The sequence below is a fragment of the Diabrotica undecimpunctata genome, chromosome 1, assembly GCF_040954645.1.
Source record: "Diabrotica undecimpunctata isolate CICGRU chromosome 1, icDiaUnde3, whole genome shotgun sequence".
Taxonomy (NCBI): Eukaryota; Metazoa; Arthropoda; class Insecta; order Coleoptera; family Chrysomelidae; genus Diabrotica; species Diabrotica undecimpunctata.
In genome coordinates, this window is record NC_092803.1 from 62,345,302 (window position 1) to 62,370,192 (window position 24,891).

General features: G+C 33.0%; 1 protein-coding gene across 1 annotated transcript in view; it reads left to right on the plus strand.

Moving 5' to 3' along the window:
• Nucleotides 1–1,464: 1,464 nt before the first annotated feature.
• LOC140450196 (pyrethroid hydrolase Ces2e-like) overlaps nt 1,465–24,891 on the plus strand; it is a 78,522-nt gene continuing 55,095 nt past the window's right edge. Inside the window, exons 1-4 of the mRNA XM_072543661.1 lie at nt 1,465–1,590; nt 2,014–2,151; nt 2,308–2,442; nt 8,357–8,510. Coding sequence (XP_072399762.1) covers nt 1,534–1,590; nt 2,014–2,151; nt 2,308–2,442; nt 8,357–8,510 — 484 coding nt within the window. The 5' untranslated portion in view covers nt 1,465–1,533. The remainder of the gene's footprint in view (nt 1,591–2,013; nt 2,152–2,307; nt 2,443–8,356; nt 8,511–24,891) is intronic.

Below are 24,891 nucleotides of genomic sequence, written 5' to 3' on the forward strand. Positions count from 1 at the left end.
CCCTACCATTATGTGGTCCAGAGCACCACGGAGGCCCAGGCAAACTCGCCTACGACACACCGGCGACATGCAGATGGGAAATGTACAGCTAGAGAGGACGAAGCCGCCGTAGAGGAGCACGTCGTCGAGGATGGACCTGCAGATGCTGTCCACGACACCGACCACCGCCTGTGAGTGTTTTTGTGCAGTGTAAGTGCGCGCTACGCGAGTGTTAGAGGACTTGTAAGTAATTTGACAATATAGACATATTCATTTTGATATATTTCATGTTATATTTGATATATTTTATGCATTTTTTTTTCTTTTCTATATGTGATTTGTAAAAAAAATTGTTTTCTTAAGTTTTTTAATAAAATCATCTTTTTTTATCAGCCTCAGAGTCTCCAAAGCAGGGGGGATGTCATCAAGTGCCACCAATCACGCACTTCGATGTTCATCGCCCTTCCTTCTGGAACATATAATTAAATTTAATTGGTTGAGAAATGAAAAGGTTTCATATAAAAGTTAATTTATCTTTAAATATGGGACATTTTCGGATCTCAGGTCAGTCTGTGTCAACACATGGTTTTACCCGTGTAGGGTAGCTCCCTAGAGCACTTTGCTCGAAGGGCTCTGAATCTTTCTAAGACTCTGAAGCTGAGTTTTTTTTCTTCTTAGAAAGAATGTGTTTTATTTCCACCACCTAAATGAAACCACAAGGGCATTGACCTCTTTAAGACAATGCCACAATAAGAGCGTACCGGCCAACTACGCAATATTACACCATATTGCGCAATAGTTGGACAGATTAATAAACATGGAAACTTGCACCAAGTTGCAATCAGTTTTTCATACGTTTATTAATTACACCGGAGACGACAAAAACTGCATACGAAAGGTGAAGAGAGAGCGGTGAAGAGAGCGGTTCATTCTACACATAAATGCTTAAAAAACATTTTTGTTTAAAACTATCTCAGCTACATTTTTATTTGAAACATTTTTTTTTACGGTTTACACATTCTTGGTCCATTGATTTTTTTGTGTTTTTATGCTCGGTAAAATTTCTTGTTCGTATGATTTTTAGAGGTTCATTGGCATTTTTGTCTCTGACGATTGGAGAATAATATAATGATTTATTTTTAATTTTTCTAAGGAATACACGGCCTTTTAAGCGTTAAAAACAAAATAGAATCAAATACTCGCAGTTGATGATATGTCAATAGAAAGAAACATGTGTCATGTACATACTTGATTTTATATTTATTTTTTTGTTACTTTGTAGCATCTAAACCCTGATATAAATTGCAATAAAAAATAGTAAATATTGTTCAAGTACCTAATTATTGATATTTAAATTTCAGATTCAAAATATAATATGTTTATGTAAGGTCACCGCATTTTAGCCGAATGATAAAGGTAACTTTATATCACTGATAATATCCACTTTAAAATATTTATTTTATACTCCAAATCGTTATTATCAATTTAATTGATAATTATGCAGATTTTTCGTATTGTTTTAAAATATTTTTGAGTCGATAACAGTTTGTTAAGATGAAAACGTTTGTAATATTAATATTTTTAGTTGCACCCGTTTTTAATTTTGAATCTGTAAGTAGCCGTTAATTTCACTTTTTGGCTATTGTTGGAAACACTAAGCAGTGTTGAAAGGCAATGATATACTGACACCGGCCATTGGTATAAATGTTGGATGTATACTTATGTGCCTCCCTACAATATTTTAACATTTTTACAAACGAAATTGACGTTTTTGCTTAAAAAATTCAGATTTTGTCAACACAGTTAAGGTTTTCTATCAAATTTTAATGTCGAGGTTGTCGTTTTTGCATAATTTATATTTTACTTTAAAAATTAATAATTTTCTTATAAAATTAACTTTTTTTAATATTTTAATTTATTTTTTTTATCCAATTTTTAATAAAAATTTTTGTTTAATATCTTATTATAAAACTTCAATAAAATCTAATATCTATCAAGCTTAATATCGTAATGATAATTCTAACATTTTTTTAGGATAATGATGGAACGATAGTCAAAATATCCAATGGACAGATACGAGGACATATTCTAAAAAGTGCTGAAGGTACAGATTATTATGCATTTCAGGAAATCCCTTTTGCTGCGCCACCTTTTGGAAAAAATCGATTTAGGGTAAGAGATACAATAATTAGTCTTTATTAATTAACATCGTAACTATAACCACCACCAATGCTATCGACAACCTTAACTATAAGGGTCAAATTGTGATGGACATATACTAGAGAATTACTATTTGTCAGAATTGTAAGAAAATAAAATAATTTTTAGTTACCGCAAGAACCCAAGAACTGGGAAGGTGTTTTAAATACGACTAAGAATACTAAAGTATGCTATCAAGGAAGTTATTATCCAAACCTGACGAAAACTGAAGATTGCCTTTACTTAAACGTTTATACACCTGTGGTAAGTTATATATTTATACTATGAGCTTTTTAAATAATATGTTTTAATAGTCACCGAAAATAGAGGATTTGGTATAGCCATTACGGACAATGGTAACCAGTAAATGAAGAAAAATAATAGTTCCTTTAAAGTGTCTCATTAACTTTTTATTTCCAATCATGTAAACCGTGAATCCATTTTAATTGGAATAGATAAGGTTAGTTTGGGTTATAAAATGAAGAAAATGCTAAGTGGGCTTTTCGGACGAGAAAAGTTGATGCTTTGTTATCTAAACTTCAAGTTAAGTCACTAAAATTGACGGTTCTGTGCTATCATAAAAATGGGTAACTTATGCGCAACAATCGTCACCACAGGGGTGTTGATCTTTTAACGAGTGTTAAAAAATTAACCGAAAAAAATTAATAGACCTAAACATGTTTGGTAACAGAGCGTATTTATCATAGATATATAATATAGGATAGACTGATAATTGCAATAGCAGTCCTTTCCCTCCAGTACGACAGAGAGAACTGACGCAAAGCAGTCCCTTTTTTATAATTTGATAAGTTTATTGACCGCGTGACCTAAATGACCAATTAAAGGAAACGTGGTCGATAAACCTGACTCATTACACAGAGAAGCACTTTCTCTATCGCACTGGGGAATCGGCTCATAGTGTCATGAGATTTCTCATAGTAAGAAGTTCTCATGATGTCCGACGATCAACGCACTATCGCTTCATGGGGGACGGTACTTTCTGACCGCTAAGGGATTTTTCTTTTCAGACTCAATCTCTTGACATAACGTTAGAAGGCTTACTATGTAGTTTTTTTTCTTGAATACCTTGTGAAATTGAACACCCGAGAAGCCTTGTTGGAATGGAGCCGCTTAATCTAAGGGGTTGCATTACGCACCTTTCTCCCTTCATTTCTTTACTTAAATTTATAACTCTTAATAATGCCTCTTTATTAATCTAATTACGTTTGTCCGTCCAGAGAACGAACGACCTTGGTTATTGGCTCTCTGTCCAGCGAGTGTCTGCAGGTGTAACGTTAAATTTTTACTCCGTTAAATATTTACTCCAAAGTTAAATCATAAAGTTAAATTCTTACTTTAGAGTTAAATTTTAACATTTTATTTTTACTTTTTAATTTTACTTTAGAGTCAAATTTTACCGTTATATTTTAAAACTGTGTGTTTAAATTTTACCCTCTCATTCGAAAAAACTACCACATTAGAAAAGTTGATGTACCTATGTTAACGAAAGATATTTAGGAGCATTTTGTTTCTTCTCTGATTTGTGAAAATGACCAACAGTGGAACAATTAGAGAACAATTTACCTTCACCAGCCTTCCTTATCACTTGATGATTATTTCCGCAACTTCTCTCATTCCCAATGTCTCTGTAGAATACATACCTACGGTATTGTGAAAAAAACGATGAGTAGTATTTAATCTACATGTAGGTTGTTTATAGTTTTTGTGTAAAAATTGTGTGTTCGCATTTGTTGTTTACATTTACAAAATAAAAAAAAACAAAAAATCATGGAAGAAACTAAACACGCACCGATATTTGAAGTGATCGTTCCTAGTTCCAGTTTCATACAGTTTTGTGTAATGGATCAGAAGAATCAATATAAAAAGTTGATTTTGTTGAAGTCAAAAATTTTTTATTAAAGAGAAAGTACCCCGATACAGTATGTATATATCCAACAGAAAAAGCCAATTTTAGACGCCAGTGCAAGAAATATCTTGTGACAGATAATGAATCTTATTATAGCAAATAAATATTAAATAAAGATGTTGTTAGCTATTTTAGTTTATACCAGAGCATATTAAAGGAGCTCTTTTATAATGCTTCTATTCTTTGAACCATTCGATACTTACATTTCGGTATTTAAAAAATATTGCTGCATTCCATGAAGAGCTCAGCAGTTTAAGTTGATTTTGTTTATTATTAACCAGAATTAGCTAAAAAAACATTTGTTAAATTCAAAACAATCACATTTATTAATACAAAAATGCTCATTAAATTTAATTAAACATAGGAGAAAACAAGTGAAATTTTAAAATACAGAGTAAAAATTAACGGTTAAATTTTACTCTACAGTATATCAGCCCTAACAACTAATTCTAGGACAAACGAAAAATTATTGAAAACGTTTATCTTCACAACTTTACTAATTGAACCAAAGAACGAGGTCAACAATACAATAAACTCTATCATTAATAACAATATATTAAACTGATTCGGTCTCTATAAACTTGAAATTGCATGGTTGGCAGCAAAATAGACGAAAATGTTGCGTAACATCGTGACAACTAAATATTTGGAAAATTCAAGAAACTACTTTATTGGGTTACATCGCCAGGTGCCTTTACACAATCATTACACAATTTCTGTTTTATTCACAATTCCTTAATAACATTAAGGTCTGGACTGTTCGAAGGCTATAACAGCATTTTAATGTTATTGTCTCCAAACCATTTTTTAGTTGTCTTAGCTATATGGCATGCAGCACCGTCCTACTGGAATATAAAATTTAAGTCCTACTAGAGATCGTGAGCACTTGGTAAAAGATTATTTTTCAAATTTTCTTGATAACTTCATTGCTGCGTTAATTGTGCCTTCCACCACCTCATATTTTCCTAGACCAGCTGATGACACGCACCCTCAAATCTTAATTCCTTTGGGATACTTCACAGTTCTTTTAATACAATCTTTAAGAAGTGCTACATTTTTAGTTCTGATAGCTCGTTCTCGAAAGTGTCCCACACAAACATAAAATTTTAATTCGACACGGAATATTTCCGTGGATCATTGATGACCGATCCAGATTTATATTAAGTGAGGAATGGAAATTTGATGTTTGCATAAAAGATTTTGAAAACGGGTTCTCTTCTTCTTCTTCTTAGCCTTCTGTCGTCCATGTTTGAGCGTCCATCCTGAGCAACATATTTCCAATTTCTTCCGGCTATTCTTTTAATATCATCAACCCATCTCATCTACGGTCTTCCTCTGAACTTGGTCGTTTACTTTCGTAATGTCTCTAATGTTGTATTGTAGTATTATCGTATGTATTATCGTTGTATGTAGTATTATACGTAGTATATATGTAAACGGGTTATCAGAACTATAAATACATAATTCCCTAGATTGCCTCAAAAGAACTGTCAAGTGTTCCAAAGTAATTATGATTTGGGGTGCGTGTCATCAGCTGGTCTAGGAAAATGAGGTGGTGGAAGGCACAATTAACGTAACAATAAAGTTATCAAGAAATTTTGAAAAATCGTCTTGTACCAAGTGGTCACGATCTCTAGCATGACTTGAATTTTAAATATTATCAGCAAGACGGTGCTGCATGCCTTCAGGTAAAACAACTAAAACATAGTTTGAAGACAATAACATTAACATCCTCTCATGACTTTCGAAAAGTCTAGACCTTAATGGTATTGAGACATTATGGAGTAAGATAAAACAGAAATTGCGTAATGATCCCCAGAGTACTTTTGCCGATTTGAAGAATAAATTAGTTGAATTATGAGATAGTTTCGACCCTTACTTGTGTAAATCTATAGTACGAACTATACCAGACAGGACTGCCGCGGTTGTAAAGGCGCGTGGCGATGTAACCCAATATTAAAATAGATATTTAACCAACAAGGGTATTAATAAGGGCGATTAACAATTGAGATATTTTAACGCGTGAGCGGAGCGAGCGCCTTAATATTCGAGATTGTTAACCGCTATTTTAATTCACGAGTTCGTTACAAAACTTTTCCGTCGACTGTACTTTTCAGAAATAAAGATATCTTAGTTTAAATTTTTATTTACTTAACGATAAACAACAATCTTTTCGGCTTTTATTAACTTTATTCAAAGTTTAATTTTCCTTAGTGGTAGTTTTATTATTGTAAACATTAAAATTCAAAATAGTACAATTACTGAAATTAAGGGAAGGTATTGATAAATGATTATCTGCTGTATAGCATTTTGATAAATTTATATTTAAGTGTTCTTGGACCTCTGTAAATTCTGTGATAGAAGAAGAAGCGGTGGTGATGAAGGAAGTAATTTGACAAGGTGTAGTGGTATTTTGTCCCAAAAGTTTTTCAGCCGTCTCAAGTTTATTCTGCGTTGGATTATCTATGTAACCTTCAGCTACAGAAGTCGATTTCCAGCCACCTTTTCTTTTAACAGCTGAAAAGTCTGCACCACTGTCAGACAGTATTGAGGCAGAGGAACGTCTAAAGCAATGCCCAGTGTTGAGATGCGGGTGCTCTAATTAAAAGAATTTATCAATAATGGAAGGAAATTTGGAAAACGTATTTATGTCAACTGGCTGTGTAGAACATTTGTTATGTTTATAAAAAATGAAAAAATGTTTATGTGGTGTGTGTGCCGGTCTTAAAGAAATATAGTTTTTTATCGCATTGAGAATGGTATTTGCTTCGTTATCTACTATGGTAAATATTATATTTGTGTGTGTTTTTGATACTTTTATTGTGACAAGAAACTTTGACCCCAAGTCTTGAACGGTCTTTGTTCCTAATTCATCAGAGATGAATTTCTGGACTTGTTCTTTCTCAAGTTTTTTTGATTTTTTTGGTACATAACCTGTTCTTTTTTTCTCGATAAACATAATTAACTTATTATATTTAGATATATCAATGTTTAATTTTAAACTTAAGGTTGATTTTAGCATCGAATATTTGTGCCACAAACTTGCTATTAGTCCTTTTTCGGCAATGTTTGAAAAATATGTATAAATACAGATTCTGAATATCGTATTATTTTTCTCTCGTCACACCGTGCAATGAATTCAGCGTATGTTTTTTCGTACAACACTCTGCTTTTTTCAGGCAGTAAACTAAAGATATTTCATTTGCAGTTTCTGCCACTTCTGGTGGAGTTGAATTAAACTCTTCTTCAATATCCATCTTTTGATTTTTCAAATACACAGAATTTTAAACAATAATGTAAAGTAAATAATGACATACAATGACAGATAGTACTAACAGCGGCTACTTCATTTTAAATTTTTTAGTGGGAATATAAATAGGTATATGTTTGGTTGCCTACACCACAGGTCACTGCCAATCACAGAGCGTTTAATTAATTTATGCAAGCAATGTATGTTGTGTTGCCTATAATGAAATCGTTCATTAATAGAAAATCATTCATTAATAGAGGTCATTAATCAATGATTTTGAGGGTGTTAAAATTGATCATAAATGGACGGTCGACGGAAATAATAATTTCTTGAATTGTCTGAACATTTAGTTGTCACGATGTTATGCAACATTTTCGTTTATTTTGCCGCCAACGCTGCGCCAAGTTTATAGAGACCGGGCCATTTCAATATTATGTTATTAATGATAGAGTTTAATTTATTACTGATCCCCTTTTTTGGTTTAATAAGCAAAGTTGTGAAGATAAACGTTTTCAATAAATTTTCGTTTGTCCGAACATTAAGTTTTTAGGGCTCGTATAGGTATAACTTTACTCTATAGTAAAAATTTAACTTTACACCGGTCGAGCAGCAGCCGATTTAGCAAAATAATTTTACTTTTCTTACTAATATGTAGTCTTGTGTAAAAATAAATACCTATTAACTAAAATGTGAGACCTAAAGTCTGCAACTCTGTAAGATGCAGTGCCAATAGCAACAAATATAATCGCTTATAGAATATATAGCTCATAGAATATGAAATAGTTGCTAATATTAACTATGTCACTATGAAGCTTTTAAGCGTACGAAGATTACACGCCAGTGTACGCATAAGAATGACTGTATTTTAAAAAAGGTAAAGTAGGTATACTGAAAAGAATATAAAAGGATTGTAATTTCGTTAGAATTTGCAGCAGTTTTGTGAACATTCTCAGCAAGTGTGTAAGTTACAAAAGGTTTTCATTAGTCTTTTTTTATTTAAGCAACCAGGCAGTAATAATACTTTACCAGTATTATTTTGGATTCACGGAGGAGGTTTTAACTGGGGTTCAGGCACTTACGATGACTATGGTCCAAAATATTTGATGGGTCATGGGATAGTTGTCGTATCAACTAATTATCGACTAAACGCATTTGGTAAGTATTTTTGTTATAATTAAAAATAATTAAAATTATTATTAAAGTATTGAACACATCTATGAAAATTGAAGGTGAAAGTGAAATTGTATTTTTCAAATTTATACGAATTTATTAAATTTTAATTACTATTTAAATGGGAATAAGCCACAATTAAAGGTTAAAGTAAGTTTATTGACTTTAAATTTTCACTTCGGAAATCGTTCTCATAATACAAATACTAGTAAATTAAACAAATTTTGTTTTTTTGCTACTTGCTGAAAAATTCTTCTAATAATTTAATTTTATCTGAATCATTTATATTAACAATTCAGACATACATTATACATTTTAAAGTAGACGACTTTAAAATAATATTGCCAATATTGTTGAGTTGCGTTCCTGGGACGACTTTACTTGTAAGATAGTTCATTCAATTACATGAAATCAACTTTAACTTTAGAATATCCGTCAAAAAAAATCATAGCATTTAATTCGTCTTTAAAAAGACAAACACATGCCATGATGACAGTAAAAATCTCCTGTTAGTGATTCCATAGTAAATTTGGAGGGAAAAAACCAGGAAAAAAACCTCATAATACTATCCTTATATGGTAAGTATTTGGTCGTGCATTTAGTTTACTTTCAATAAACACCAAAAAACATAAATGAGGTATCCTCTTTATGTTACCGACTTACTAATACATGTATTTTTCTTTTGATAACTTTCTCTTTTAATAGGGGTAAGCAGATCCTACTACATTCTACCGAGGAATTTGCGACACAATTGGTCTCATTTAGCATAATTAGAGCCTCTTCTTTAATTTTTCTCTTTTGACCATCCGTTTTTTTCAGAACTATATTTGAATCATTCCATTGAACCCCATATTCATTATCCCATGCGTGTTTACTAATATAATGATAAAGAACATAGGGTTTAATGGAATGATTCAAATATAGTCTAAATGAAACGGATGGTAAACAGAGAAAAATCAAAGAAGCGGCTTTAATTATGCTAAATGAGACCAATTGTGTTACAAATTCCTCGGCAAAATGTAGTAGGATCTGATATTAAAAGAGGAAGGTACTAAAAGGAAAATATTAGTATTAGTAAGTAGGTAACAATTATCCGACACCCTCATTAGGGTAAAAGGAAGGGGAGAAAGAAAGAAAGAAAGTAGGTAACATATAGAGGATACATCATTTTTGTTTTTTAAATAACAAACATACAAAATCAGAATTTGGTGTTTATTGAAAGTCAACTATATGCACGACCAAATACTTACCATATCGGGATAGTATTATAAGGTTTTTTTCCTGGTTTTTCCCTCATAATTTACTATGGAATCACTAGTAGGAGATTTTTACTGTCATCATGGCATGTGTTTGTCTTTTTAAAGACGAATTACATGTTATGATTTTTTCTGACGGATATTCTCAAGTTGATTTCATGTAATCGAATGAAATATCTTACAAGTAAAGTCGTCCCAGGAACGCAACTCAACAATATTGGCAATATCATTTTAAAGTCGTCTACTTTAAAATGTATAATGTATGTCTGAATTGTTAATATAAATGATTTAAATAAAATTAAATTATAAGACGAATTTTTCACCAAGTAACAAAAAAACAAAATTTGTTTAATTTACTAATATTTGTATTATGAAAACGATTTCCGAAGTGGAAATTGAAACATCAATATACTTACTATAACCTTTAATTGTGGCTTATTCCCATTTTAATAGTAATTACTTTAACATCCGACAAGAAAATAATAGGATTAAAGATGAATGCATTAAAATGGAAGAGTTAGAATATAAATTCGTCACATTTAATACGTTCAAAATAGCAGAGAAATAGCTAGCATCAGAAAACTGCTCATACAATAATTGTGTAATTCAAAGGCAAAGGGGATCCCATTTGTAAAAGTTTAGCTAGATGTGCAGTAAAGTCACAAATATAAATATTTTTTCTAAAACCAAAAAAGGCGTTAAATTACTACTCTTAAAGTAAAACCAAAGATCTAAACTAATAATTATTGTCCTGTGAAGATTACAATACAATCTATATAAAACGGACCAGCAGAACCCGTATATAAATAACATAAGAACATCTTAATATTATGGAAAATTAAAATTTGGCTGTCAAATAATAACAAGTAAACATTTCTTATTTCACACAGATAGCGGAAAATTTTGCCAGAAGATTCACAAAAATAATTGTAGACAAATGAATCCTCCTTAAGATTCCAGAGGCATTAAACTTATTGCCAAATTTTACTGGAACCAAACAGTCATTAGACAAACAACAGAAAATCGAAGACAATCAATATTAAACGAGGCGTAAGACAGGGTTGTATATCCCCTCGCATCTTTTTTAGCGTGTATTCTGAGAATATATTAAGGGATGCTTTAAAAGATCAAAGAGGAACTACCATAGGAAAAGAAATAATTGACAATAATTATAAAAGATACTGTAATTCTAGCTGAAAACATCGACCACATGTAGGAACTAATCAATAGAGTTGACAAAGAGTGCAGAAATTAGTGATTGTCGATAAACATCCACAAGACTAAATATACGATGAGCAGTAAAGAGGATATCGGCCTTACTCAACTGGTAAACCTTCAGCTGTAAAGTGTACAACGTTTCAAATACCTTGGGTGTTGGATCACTCAAAATGTAATTTCCTCCTTCTTAATCAGATCAATCGAATTGAACAGACAAGAAGCATATTTCAAATATTCGGGCCCTTTTCACATTAAATTTGGAAATCCATGAAAAGGTCTGTGCTTTTGTCTAGATCTGAAACTTGGACTTTCAACGTTAATGTCCTAAATAAACTTAAGGTATTTAGAATATGGTTGTATCGCAGAATACTGAAAATATCATGAATCAACAGAACCAGAAAAGAAAAAGTTCTGTAAAGAATAGGACATTCAACACTCAATTAAATATTATTAAGAGACGTAAACTAGAATATCTTGGATATTTAATCACTGGATCATAATATGAATTTCTTCAGCTAATTATCAACGAAAGAATTGAACTAAAGGTATGGATAGTGCCAAAGAAAGTCTGTTGGTTGAGAAATGTCTGCCTTGGGCTACACCTAGTGGCCTACAGGGAGTGGCCTTAAATCCAAAAATATAGAGCCAAGAGATCAATATAATAATATTATAAGCATAGCACCCTAAAAAAAAAAGATTCTTCTGTAAATAGTTAAAATCGCCAGAAAATCTAACAATAAAAAAACTCAACTCATTCTCTGTTAATGCTCAAGTCCAAGTGTAATTATAATATTTTTGTCAAATATTTTTAAGTTAATTAATTGGTTACTTTATAAAACACATCTTACAGGATTTCTATTTACTGTTTACTAAACCTTCTAAAAAAAAACAAGTTAAACAAAAATATGACGTTAACAACATTTATTTTATTCTATCTTTTTGAGAATGTATCAATCAATTCAGATATTAAAAAAACTGTTTCAATTATTATGTTTAATTTAAATTTTAGATTAAATTACAGTTATACCGTTCTACAAGTATAAAAACTAAAAAAAAATTAGCTATTACAAAGAAAAGTGTTTTGAATGATATATTATCTTACTTATATGTAGATAGTTTTTTTGATAAACTATCAATACTTTCTACCTATCTTAATTTTGGTTCTTAAATATTATACAACTTAGTGTTGGTGATATTTTATGGATTTTACGGTCATCAAACTTGAATGATTGATATATTAGTCATGTTGTGACACCTAGTCCAAGCCATTAAAAAAACTTAAAAAAAAATAAGTAAAAAAATAAGATTTGAAAAGTATATTTTTACGTTTTTTTATTGGTTCGGTGATTAAGTTAAGTACTCACTATTTAACTGACTACAAAAAACGCACTAATAGTAACTGAATAACTAATATCTCATTAACAATTATAAATACACTAATAATTTTCTTCTACAATAATATGAACATTACTTACAACCAAACTTGTCTGATAACTGCCTTCAAAGATACGTCGCAGCTGTTTTTATACACGAACATACATTCTAGAGATCGCCAGCGAGGGCATGAACGCCGAGTCAGCGCTTTCAACACGAAATTCCAGAAAAATATCGCGACTAAAGCATCTATGGAACATCAGGTAGAATTATCAAGATAATCACAGGACCGTACTTACAGGCACATAATATCGCCCCCTTCTTTCAGGCTATTTGCTCCAAACAGTACCTTAATGGACCTGATCGAGGGATTCTATACTTCATAAAGATATAGTCATTTCTCTAAGTGGATGACCTTCAGCATACTTCGTAGCGTTAGTTGCATCCTATGTAAAAGGTCGTTTACCTTTTTAGTAACCAGGTACGGTCCCTCAGAGGGCAACTGCAACTTAAAACTTAGACTGTTTTCTGATCTTTGGTTGGTAGAAATAAACTGCATCATCTTCGTTTAAGCTAACGGGAGTATATTTCTGATCGAACCTAACCTTCATCCGGTCACTGGTAAGTTGTAGCTTATTCCTGGCAAAATCGTGGACCTTAACCAGTCAAGCTTTAAGCCGGTGACATACTAAGGGATTTCCTCTTACTCAGAATCTATCTGGTAGATTGTCATGTAGGAGATCTATGGGAAGCTTTACTTCTCGATCAGTTAATAACATTGTTGGGGTGTAACCAGTTGCTTTATGTTGGGAGCTTCGGAAGGCTAGCAGAAATAGAGGCACCAGTTTGTCCCAGTATCTCTAGTTTTTATGTACAGACACGAACAGGTAGTTGTTAATGATCTGGTACTGTCTTTCTACTATCATCGGACTGAGGTCATTCTGGTCTTTTTAATTCCCAGCAAAGCCATTGTGGTCTTCCAGACTTCTGATTCGAAGTTGCGCCCCTGGTCCAAACGAAGCAGAAGTAGAACCTCATGTCGATAAACGACATTCTCAAGCAGGACCTCACCAACTGTAATTGTGTAATTGCTTCTTGGTTGGGTAGTGCACCTACTTCTGGTCATTTGGAAAAATAGTCCGTAGCAACTACCAAATACTTGTTTCCTGATGTTGTTACTGGAAATGGTTCTAGAATGAAAACAGCAACTTGATCTCGGGGATATATTGTTTGAGTTTTCACCTAAGTCTTGTTTTGAGTTCGCTGTTGGATACACACAGGTCACATCGTTTGCACCATTCTTTCACACCTTGTCGACGAAGAACCCAATAATACATCTCAAGGACCAGAGACCTATTGATCCCAAAATGGCCACCGGAGCGGCTATGATGGAGCTCTGAAATTACGTCCTTAACACATGACTTTGGGAGAACAACTTATGGCACTGTTCTTGTTCCATCTAAACTCTACCATTTATGAATGATGACGTCATCTCACAGCACAAGGAGTCCCACTGAAGGCACTAGTCCTTCACTGCTTGCCCATATTTAACAATCTCTCGCCACTGTAGACTAGCTTCGTTGTCCAGCCACTCACTGACTATTTTTTAGATCTAGATCTTTCTTCTGCTTATACTGTAGATTTTCTTTGGCTAGAGCTTCTTCGTCTTTTCCGTTCTTAAGGGTTTTTAACTGTAGAATCTGGCCCTCTCGCTCTTCTTGTGCTTCCTGCCGCTCGCAGAATCGGCAGTTCCTCTGTTTGTATGGTCTTCTCGAGCGGTCGTTGACATTTCCATGGCTTGTTCCGTTCGGTGGCGAATTTTGTGGGTTTGTAGTTGCTCTAGCCATCAAGCTATCTGGCCTTCAGATGTCTTGAAGTTAAGGAGCCATTGCAAGGCAGAATGGTCGGATCTTATCAAGAATTTTCTGTCATAGAGGAACGAATGGTAGTATTTTACTGCTTTAACGACCACCAATAACTCTTTTCTGATGACTCAGTTGATCCTTTCCGCTTTTACCATAGTTTTATTGAGGTATCCTATGACGTCTTCTTTACCCTCCTGCACTTGGCAAAGCACCGCCTCGATGCCATTTTGAAAGGCATCCGTAGATGGTAGAGACTGCAACTTGTCAATAGCTGTTTTTAAGATCCATGGTGAAAAATCAATTCCATCTAGCATAAGGCACTAAGAGTAGGTATTGTCAATACTGGCAGTGGGAGGCTGTATTTCTTGGTGACACTATTTAATCTTCTGTAGTCGATACATAGTCTTGTCAAACCATGTTCCTTAGTTAACAATACTAATGGAGAAGACCAGCGGCTATTCGACTATTTAATGACATTCTCCGTCCGCATATCTTTAAGAATGGCAACAGCTTTTTCTTGTTTTACAAATGGGAAACGTCTTGGTACCTGCATTATGGGGTTAAAGTTGTCAGTGGTGATGCAATGTTGGACTAAGTCAGTGTTGCCAGTTATTTTTCCTTTAAAGAAGATTTCGTTTTTGATAAACTATTCTGCTTTTTGGTATTTTTATTTGGATAGATTGTAACGAGTCCGTTACTTAAATAATCGTTGACCTTTTTTTGTGACTGGAATCTTTTAATTTAATCCTAAATTAAATTTATATTGAAATATTCTTAAACTAAATATTTAAATAACTCCCAGTAAATCTTATTTTCTAAGGTTGGCATTAAACTGCGCCCCCAGTGGCAAGATTCTGAAAGTACATTCATTCTAAGACGTGTAGGACCTTAACGCTTACTTGTCAACTGGATGTGATCGAAAGAGGATCGATTCAATCAGATTAGTGCGGCTGGGAGTGCCACTTTTTCCCGAATTTAGTTAAAGTTTATTTTATTGTGAAGAGCTGTTTATTTTAGAAGAAATCATTTGAGTTATTTTGTTGTTTTGTATGAGGATATTTTCAGTTGGATCACCCTAGCCGGTAAGATAAAATTACAAATAAATTATAAGGAAAAATCCTTCATATCATCCGCCATTGTTAGTAAAATTCAAACCTATTTTAATTTCGTCTTTGATAGGTATTTCATATATTTTATACATGTCATAGTTCACCTTATTTCATTAAGGAAAATGTTTTATACCTAAATAAATTATAAGTATTAGATTCAATATCTCAAATTTTTATTTCCTTTCAAGAGTGAAAGCACATAATTATTTATTTCAATTTCATACCGTTAAAACCGGCTAATATTTCTTTTTTTTTTTCCTATTCTATAATATATAAAGATCATGTTTTCCGTTAAAATTATCTATTTAATATATCCATACATTATGAAAACATTGTCACACCATTCGAAGGTCACTATTTACCGAAAACCATTAAGGTTTTTATTTCAATTTAAGGTCACTTGCTGACATTTTTTATATCGCCTTTCAAGGTTGATAACCCTTGTGTTTTTCCTTACCTTTTGTATGTACAAAGAACATGAAGTAACACAATTGTTCCTTTTAGCCTACTCCCAGAATCCAGTTGCAAGTCAGGGGAAGAAATCTTTTCTAGTTTTGGGGTTATACTTTCTTAGGACAGGGGGAAGAAGTTCCACGTGCATTTATGGGAAATTAAGAAGAATTTTTAGTTGGAAGTTGGAGTTTAGAATTTGTCTAAGAGTACCTGATACAGGGAATCCAGGTTTGGTACCTTTTACCACCTGAGTCTAGTTCTCCACCGGATCATCTTCGAGGGAAACCTACGGAAACCGGCAGGAAGAACTGACTTTTATTTTTGTTATCATTCAATTATTTTAAATAACTTTTGCTACGTTCTTCAAGGTTTTAACTTTTGGTTTCACTTTAATTTAAAAATATCCTTAATAATAAATATCTTCAATTTAAAAAAAAAAACACATATCCGGAGAATTTTCACTTAAAACCCTAAACAATTATTGAACGAAAACTAAACTATTAGTGAGAAGTATATAATTATATTTATTATTTATACAATATTATTGGATATAACTTTTGTCACGATTTGAAATTAAGGGGTATATCAGTGGCAAATTGTTTTATAATTATATTCAGGGATTTTACTGTAAATATAGCTATAGTTAACTGTACATAAGAGGTGGTGGTTTAGTATATAAGCTTTTAAAATAGTTTGTACCTAAGTTTGGTAATTATTAAAGTTGTGGTTAAAATTTAATATTTCAATTAGTACCTATCTTCCATATTTCAGCAATACAAGATATCTCGGAAGAAAACATTTAACTTCCTGGCGCCCAAGCATTCATTAGAGCAACTTTTATCTTTCATCTGTTTATTTCTTGGTGGTTTTCTTGTCATTAGTTCTTATACCTTACGGTCTCTGTAGGGCATGCAAATTGGCCGAATCCTTCTTTGAGTGTCGAGTGGTCATTCTCCTGCATAGTCGCTAGCCAACACTTAATTCTGCTATATTTTAAAATTCATATTTACCCTTTATTTATTTCTTTTACATAATTTATTTCTATCTAATCCCTTCCATCTTCCGTTATTCCAAATATTAGTTCGTTGGTGTATCAAGGTGCATTTTAGAGTTCACCCTTTTGCTACACTGGATAGAGTCACCCAGACTTCTTAGCAAATTTTTGTTACATTAGCACAATTTTTGTTACATTGGCGAGCCCAACGTGGTGCCTATTTTCAGTTCAGACCGTACATTCTGTAGTATATTTCTCTTTGCAAAATATTCTTTATTATTTCTAATTTGTTCCTGTTGCTCTTTGTTCATTTTTTTTAACTTCTTTATTTATTTATTTTTCCTTATTAGATTTACATTTATAGGTATACTTGTATTGCTGTAGGTTACTTACATTCATATTTAAACCCTCACCTTTTTAATCTCATTGTGTACAGTTAACAAGTTATTTTACTATTATTGAACTATAAAATTTAATAATTTAGATATTACTATTTTTATATATATATATTATATATATATATATATATATATATATATATATATATATATATATATATATATATATATATATTAGCCAATATTGGTGAGTTTTTTTATATTCAATTATTTGTTAACCATATACTTGTTGAAACCATTGTGTGTTGCTTCAAGGATTCAAATTTATATTTACTTAACTTTACTTAACCATTTTGAAATTTTTTGTGAATAACTTTAGATTATTCTTGGATTGATTTTGTGGTGTGTTGGTACATATATATTCATATTTTTTTGGAAACTTTAGATTATTCTTCGATTGACTTTGTGGTGTGTTAGTATATTATTTCTTTTGTCTATCCTATCTAGTCATCTATTTTTTTTTTGTTTTCATAATGTCTGCATTTAAGGTAGAACATTTGTTAGTGAAGGAATTGGATTACGAGTTAAGGATTAGGGACATCAATATTGATGAGTCTTCCAATGTGGATTTAAAACGCAAACTATTGCGTGGAGCTTTAAGGCAAGAAGAAGGAAACAGAAGCTTTCGACAAATTTCTGCCACAAGTATTTCTTTTCTAGAGCAGCAAGAAGAGATTGATGAGACTGTGGATGATTTGGCTAAAAAAAATATCCGATTTTAGAGGGACTGTCCAAGATAGCCTATACTCCAGGCTGATATCACGTCTAGCTCATGTCTCAGGCCGTGTTCATTTATTGTCGTGTTCAAATGAGGAGCAGCAATCTTATAAACGCTCAATTTCAATCCGAATTCTTAGCCTAGAGGGTGCACTTGATTCACGAGTAAATCCAATTGCTACTTTAACTCCTATTTCTTCTGTCCAAGCAGCTAACTCATTTCTACACCCCAAACCTATTCAGGTATATAAATGGGGCATTTCATTTTCTGGTGAAGGTCATTATGACCAAGTAATTTTCTTTTTGGATAGGGTGGAATGTCTTCGTGTATCGAGAGGAGTGAGTGAAGATGATCTTTTTGCAGCTTCTTCTGAATTGTTTACAGGCGCAGCTTTTACGTGGTTTAGAAACAATCGCAATAATTTTTCTAATTGGTCTGATTTGGCTCAGAAACTTAAGTCTGATTTTCTACCATATTCTTTTTAAGATGACCTTCTAGACCAAATCAAAAATCGTAAACAGAAGCCAAATGAGTCTGTTACGATGTTTATCAATAACATTTTGGGTATGTGTAGTCGCCTTGAGACTCCTTTAACAGATTCTGCAAAAATTAGGATTATTCTGAAATGTCTATTGCCATTTTATCATCAACAATTAGCTTTAGTAGACATCAACAGTATAGCAGACATAACCGAGAAGTGTAAACGTTTCGAGGAAACTTTATCTTGGTCTTCTCAACCTCCAACCACTTCCAAACACTCTTCTGACTCTTTCGGTCACCAAAATTCTTTTAGACACCGTTCTTGGCAACCTAAGGGCCCTGAGCGTAATATTTCAGTTGTAACTTCTGTGGAATTGTCGTGAGTCGGGTCATACTTTTTATGATTGCGGCATCCCTCGTACCCGTATTTTCTGCCACGGTTGTGGTAGGGAAAATACCCTCAAACGAAATTGTTTTAAGTGTTCGGGAAACGAACGATCGGAGGTCCGTCCCCTGAGCGTTTCTCCGTCCACACCCCCATCAGGGAATCAAACCGTTACATCAAGCGAAGTCACTGGTCCAACCACGTCAAGCCACCCAAACCCGTCTTCCAGTCGGAAAGGGAAAGGGGTTTTCCCCAAAAAACCAACACACACCACACCAAGTCATTCCAAGAAGTAACTTCTCAATATAATATATTTGATTTGCATAGATTATCATCCCCAAATATCTTCCCAAATTTTAGTAATAAACATAATAGTAGCAGTGTAGTAGTTCCAGTATCTATACCAGAGTCTACCACAATTCAGGAGAATTCTTTTATTTCTGATTATTCTTGTTTGCCTATCGTATCCTCTGATTGTGTTAGTAGAGATAATAAGTTTAGTTTAGTACCATTTAAAATTTTTGACCAATCAGATAATGATTGTTTTGATTTGAATTCGTTATTAGTGAGAAAACATAATGATAATAGACCTTATCTTCCTATTAAGATTTTAGGACAATCTTGCTTAGCTCTTTTAGATAGTGGCTCGAACATTTCTGTGATAGGTTCACATTCATTAGCTTTACTGAAAAATGCTGAGGTTTCCATTATGCCCATTTCTTCTCTGCAAGTGTTTACTGCAGATGGTACAGTTCAGTCTATTACAGGCAAATTTGAAACCGAAATCACAGTAGCAGATTTATGTAAGCAAATTACATTCTATATCATTCCTTCAGTTCAGAATTCCATAATTTTAGGTATGGATTTCTTAAATGTTTTTAATAGCACACTAAATTGCTCAAATTTTTCCTTTTCTATTTCTCAATTTAATCTGTCCTTACTTAGTGCTATTCAGGATTTTACTAGTTTATCTAGTTCCGAACAAAGGCAATTAGAGAATATGATCTCTAAATTTATAACTCTTTCGTCGAAAGACAAGTTAGGTCGTACATCCTTAATATCTCACACTATCGAGGTGGGAGATACCACACCTTTTCGACAATACCAGTATCTTATTCCTCAGGCTTCGCAAGTTGACTTGGAAAAGGAAATTGATTCCATGTTAGAGTTGAAGATCATTGAACCTTCCACGTCTTCTTACTGTAGTCCTTTGTGGTTAACCAAGAAAAAGGATGGATCTTTTAGGGTTTGCTTCGATGGTCGAAAGTTGAATAATATTACTACAAATCGGGATGCTTATCCTATTCCCCGAATAGACGTATATTTCTTCTATCGACCTATCTAAAGCTTTTTTACAAATTCCTTTAAGTGAGGAAAGTAAAAAGTATACAGCTTTTGCAGTTAGTGGGAAAGGATTATTTCAGTTTGTCACTATGCCTTTTGGTCTTGTTTCAGCTCCTCAGACAATGTGTCGTCTGATGGACTTAGTCATTGGTCCTCAGTTAGAGCCCTATGTTTTTTATTATTTGGATGACATTTTGGTTGTCACTCCTGATTTTTCTCTTCATATGGAAATTTTGGATAAGTTGTTTTTACGTCTCAAAGAGGCTAATTTAACCATTAATTTAGATAAATGTCAGTTTTGTCGTCCTAGTCTTAAATTTTTAGGATATGTAGTCGATAGTAAAGGTTTAAGGACTGATCCTGATAAAGTTACTGCTATCAAGGATTTTCCTATACCTAAGACTACTACCCAAGTCCGTAGGATATTAGGCATGTGTGGATATTATTTTCGGTTCGTGCCGTCTTATTCTACTTTGTTGTCCCCACTTACAGATCTCCTTAAAAATAGGAAAAAAGGCCAAACTATTACATGGACTTCAGAAGCCGATGATGCTTTCCGGCGTATAAAAGAAGCTCTTACTAGTGCACCTGTCATGACATCTCCAAATTTTAAAGAGCATTTCTATCTCATGACAGATTGTTCCAACACTGCTTCAGGTGGTGTACTATTTCAAATGACGGATGGTTCGGAACATCCAATAGCTTATACCAGCAAAAAGCTCAATAAAGCACAGAAAAATTATTCCACCACAGAGAGAGAACTCCTTGCAATTATCCATGGTCTTGATGCCTTTCGGTACTATCTTGAGGGTCGTAAGTTTACTATCATCACAGATCATAGTTCTTTATTATGGTTACATTCCATGAAAAATCCGTCACAACGTTTGTCCCGTTGGATTTGTAGGCTTTCTGTCTTTGATTATAATATTGTTCATCGCAAAGCCAATGGTGTTGTGGTTGCAGATGCGTTGTCACGTACATTCGATATCAATCTTTTAGATCTGTCCACTTTATCTCCAGATAATTGGTATCGAAAGATGATTCATAATGTCACCCAAGAACCTACTAGATATCCTGATTTCAAGGTAGAGAATAATATCCTGTATAAACATGTAATCAGTCCAGTTGAATCTTTATCGAATATGTCTGATTGGAAAATAGTAGTCCCAACAGCAAATAGGGGTGAAGTCTTGAGAACTTTTCATGATGATGTGACATCAGGTCACTTTGGTTTTTATAAAACATTTAGTAAAATAGCTAAGTTATATTACCGGCCTGGTCTGCGCAACTCAGTTAAGAAATACATCTCTAGATGTAGAGTTTGTGCAACATGCAAGCCGAGTAACCTACCTCAAGCTGGATTAATGGGTTCGTTTAGGAACATTAATTTTCCTTGGCAAATGATCTCTTTAGACCTTATTGGACCGTATCCACGTAGTTATTCAGGTAATACGTATTGTTTGGTAGTTGTCGATTACTTCACCAAATTTCCTTTAGTTTGCCCTCTTCGTAAGGCTACAACTCCAGCTATTTTGAAGTTCTTAGAGGAGCAAGTGTTCTTACTATTTGTTATACCCCAAATAGTATCATGTGATAATGGTCTACAATTTATTTCTAAAGCCTTTAAAGATCTTTTAAGTAAATATAAGGTCCAAAAGATATTCTACAATGCAGCTTATCATCCGCAAGCTAACCACACTGAACGTGTAAATCGTAGCATTGTTACTGCTCTTCGCTCTTACACTTACACTGATCATAGAGCTTGGGATCAGTACATTCATTCAGTTGCTCAAGCCATTCGAACTTCTGTTCATGAAACCACTCAGTGCTCTCCAGCTTATGTTAATTTTGGTAGGCATGTTCCATTGTCAGGTGATTATTTCGGTTTAATTTCTGAAAATTTAACAACTCTTCCTCAAATTTCTGAGAAACTTCACCGTATGGAAGATCTCCAAAACTTACCTCCAATATTCGCTGACATTAGGAAGAAGTTGAAAGCTTCTTACTGTAGAAATCAGCATCAGTATAATTTGAGGAAACGAGATCTGCGATTTTTTGTGGGCGATCGAGTTTTGAAACGGAATTTTGTAAAATCAAATAAAGGTGATGCCATTTCTGCTAAGTTTTGTCAGAAATATGTTCCCTGTACTGTCGTTAGGATAATATCTCCTTTAGTATATGAATTAAAAGACAATTCGACAAATAGACGAATTGGTCAATTTCATATAAAGGATTTACTCCCTGATAATACAACAGATGAGGCAACATCTTCATCTTCAGAGGAAGATTAGCTTAATGTCTATTAAGCTAACCTATTCCTTTGATTGTTATTGTTTTGGCTCGGTTTGGTTACGATTTGGTATTTTCTTAGATTTTTGTTATTAATCACCAGATTTGGTATACCTACAGCTTATACTTTGATTAGTATCTGTTTATAATAAGGTAAAATTATTAAGGCCATTAGAGTATTTACTTATATTAGATGTTGCACTGGTATGAAACTAAATATTGTAATGCTACTATACTGTGCTATATGTTTATGTGTTGTATAACCTATGTTCTCATTTTACTTACTTGTTTTGCCAGGTTGGAAAGAATGTTGTAATTTTTTTTATGGATTTGATTCCGTTTATTGGTCATGCTCAAGTTATATAGGAACATGTATCTGGATTTGCTATGTGGGATGGTTTTTTTTTATCAGTCATTAGGAATTTATATAGATAATCAGTATGCATAATTTTAGTACACTCCTATATTATATAGACTATTCTGCCTGTGTATATGTGACTGAATATGTGGGTTCGAAGTTTTAGTTCAATTAGAGGCCTCAGTTGTTCAATGAATTTCGGAATTCACCATTTTCATAACAAGTTGTACAGTTATCTAGGCAATAGAACGTCTTCCATAGATAGTAAATTATCGTTAATATTAATTAGGATTTGAACATTTAGCTTTAATCCTTAATATTTTCAGACTTTGGTCTAATAACAGAATTGTTCCTTAGCTGATTTATTATTCTTACTTATAATATAGTTTATTCAAGACATGGATTGCTCCCTTTACAGCTAGCATGTTTAGATTACAGTTATGGATAGTATTTCATATTTTGGCAACAAACGACCATTTATAGTTATTTTCACTCCTTTCCATAGGCACTTATCTATATTTTGGTATATTGAACTAGGAATTATCCTGTTCTCTTTTATTAATATCAGAACGAAATTATAAATCTGCAGTTTCTTCAGAAATTGGTCTACTCGTTCTTGATGTTCTGTTTTGTTATTACTTCTACCTTAACTCTTACTATTTTGCTATGGTTGTTAGAGTTACTGGCACATTAAACTCCTTTTAGTGCTCTTATGTTAGATATTCTTATGAATTTGTTGTAGCTACCTGCTATAGTTATCGAGTATCAGCATAAGTTAATTTTGTTGTAAGAAGTTACCACAGCAGTTCACATGCTTTGGTACTCTACCTTTTTGAGTTCAAGTTGTTCAGCTTTGCATTTGCTAGGATGATTAAGTTTATAACACCTACTAGTTTTTATTTTTGGTCTTTATTTTGGATCCCAAATGTACTGATGGCAGATCATCAGGATGGAATCGATTTTATGGCTGTCCTTTTGTTTAAGCCGTTAGTCCCACATTTGGACCCAATAATTTATTTGATGAATTTTAAGGTTAGGCACATATTACCGGATGTGGGTATATGTGGACCTACCATATTTGGTTAAGTTGGTTATAGTGTGAATTGGGTCATTATTTGCCTGATTGATTATCTTTGGATATGCTACTTTATAAATCTGTTGTCCACTGTATGGTCAATTTTGGATCAATTCGACACTTATATTGTTTTATATACGTTTGGTATTTTTATTGTTACTTATTATTGTGTATCGGTCCACCCATTTGCCTGATTGATTATTCCTTGGATATGCTCTTCTATAAATCTGTTGTCCATTGATGAGTCAATTTTGGAACCAGGGTCCGATTGCACATTATTTTGGATTATTTGCATTGAGTATTTGTAGTACTAGTCTATACTATGCTATGTTAAAGCTTTACTCTACTTTAATTTTACTCTAGATAGTATGTGACTTTGTACTTAGTTACATGTGGGTTTCTTTAGATGAAACCATATCTTTATTTCTACATCACTCATAATCTGTGGTTAATGATAATCGTGTGAATCGATGTAGATTGTTTTGGAAGTATTTTAGTGAGTTAATATAGTTTATAGCTGCATTTGGCAAACTGGTGCCATGGCTATAATTTTTTATATATAAGTTTATTTTTTTTTCTCGATTCTTGATTGCACCACAAATCGTTGAAGTATTGGTTAACCTACAGCTAAACAATCAGTCAAGTAAAAGAAAAAAAAATTTTTTCACTTAAAATTTTTTTCTCCAAGTAAGAGGGGAATGTAACGAGTCCGTTACTTAAATAATTGTTTACCTTTTTTTGTGACTGGAATCTTTTAATTTAATCCTAAATTAAATTCATATTAAAATATTCTTAAACTAAATATTTAAATAACTCCCAGTAAATCTTATTTTCTAAGGTTGGCATTAAACTGCGCCCCCAGCGGCAAGATTCTGAAAGTACATTCATTCTAAGACGTGTAGGACCTTAACGCTTACTTGTCAACTGGATGTGATCGAAAGAGGATCGATTCAATCAGAGTAGTGCGTCTGGGAGTGCCACTTTTTCCCGAATTTAGTTTAAGTTTATTTTATTGTGAAGAGCTGTTTATTTTAGAAGAAATCATTTGAG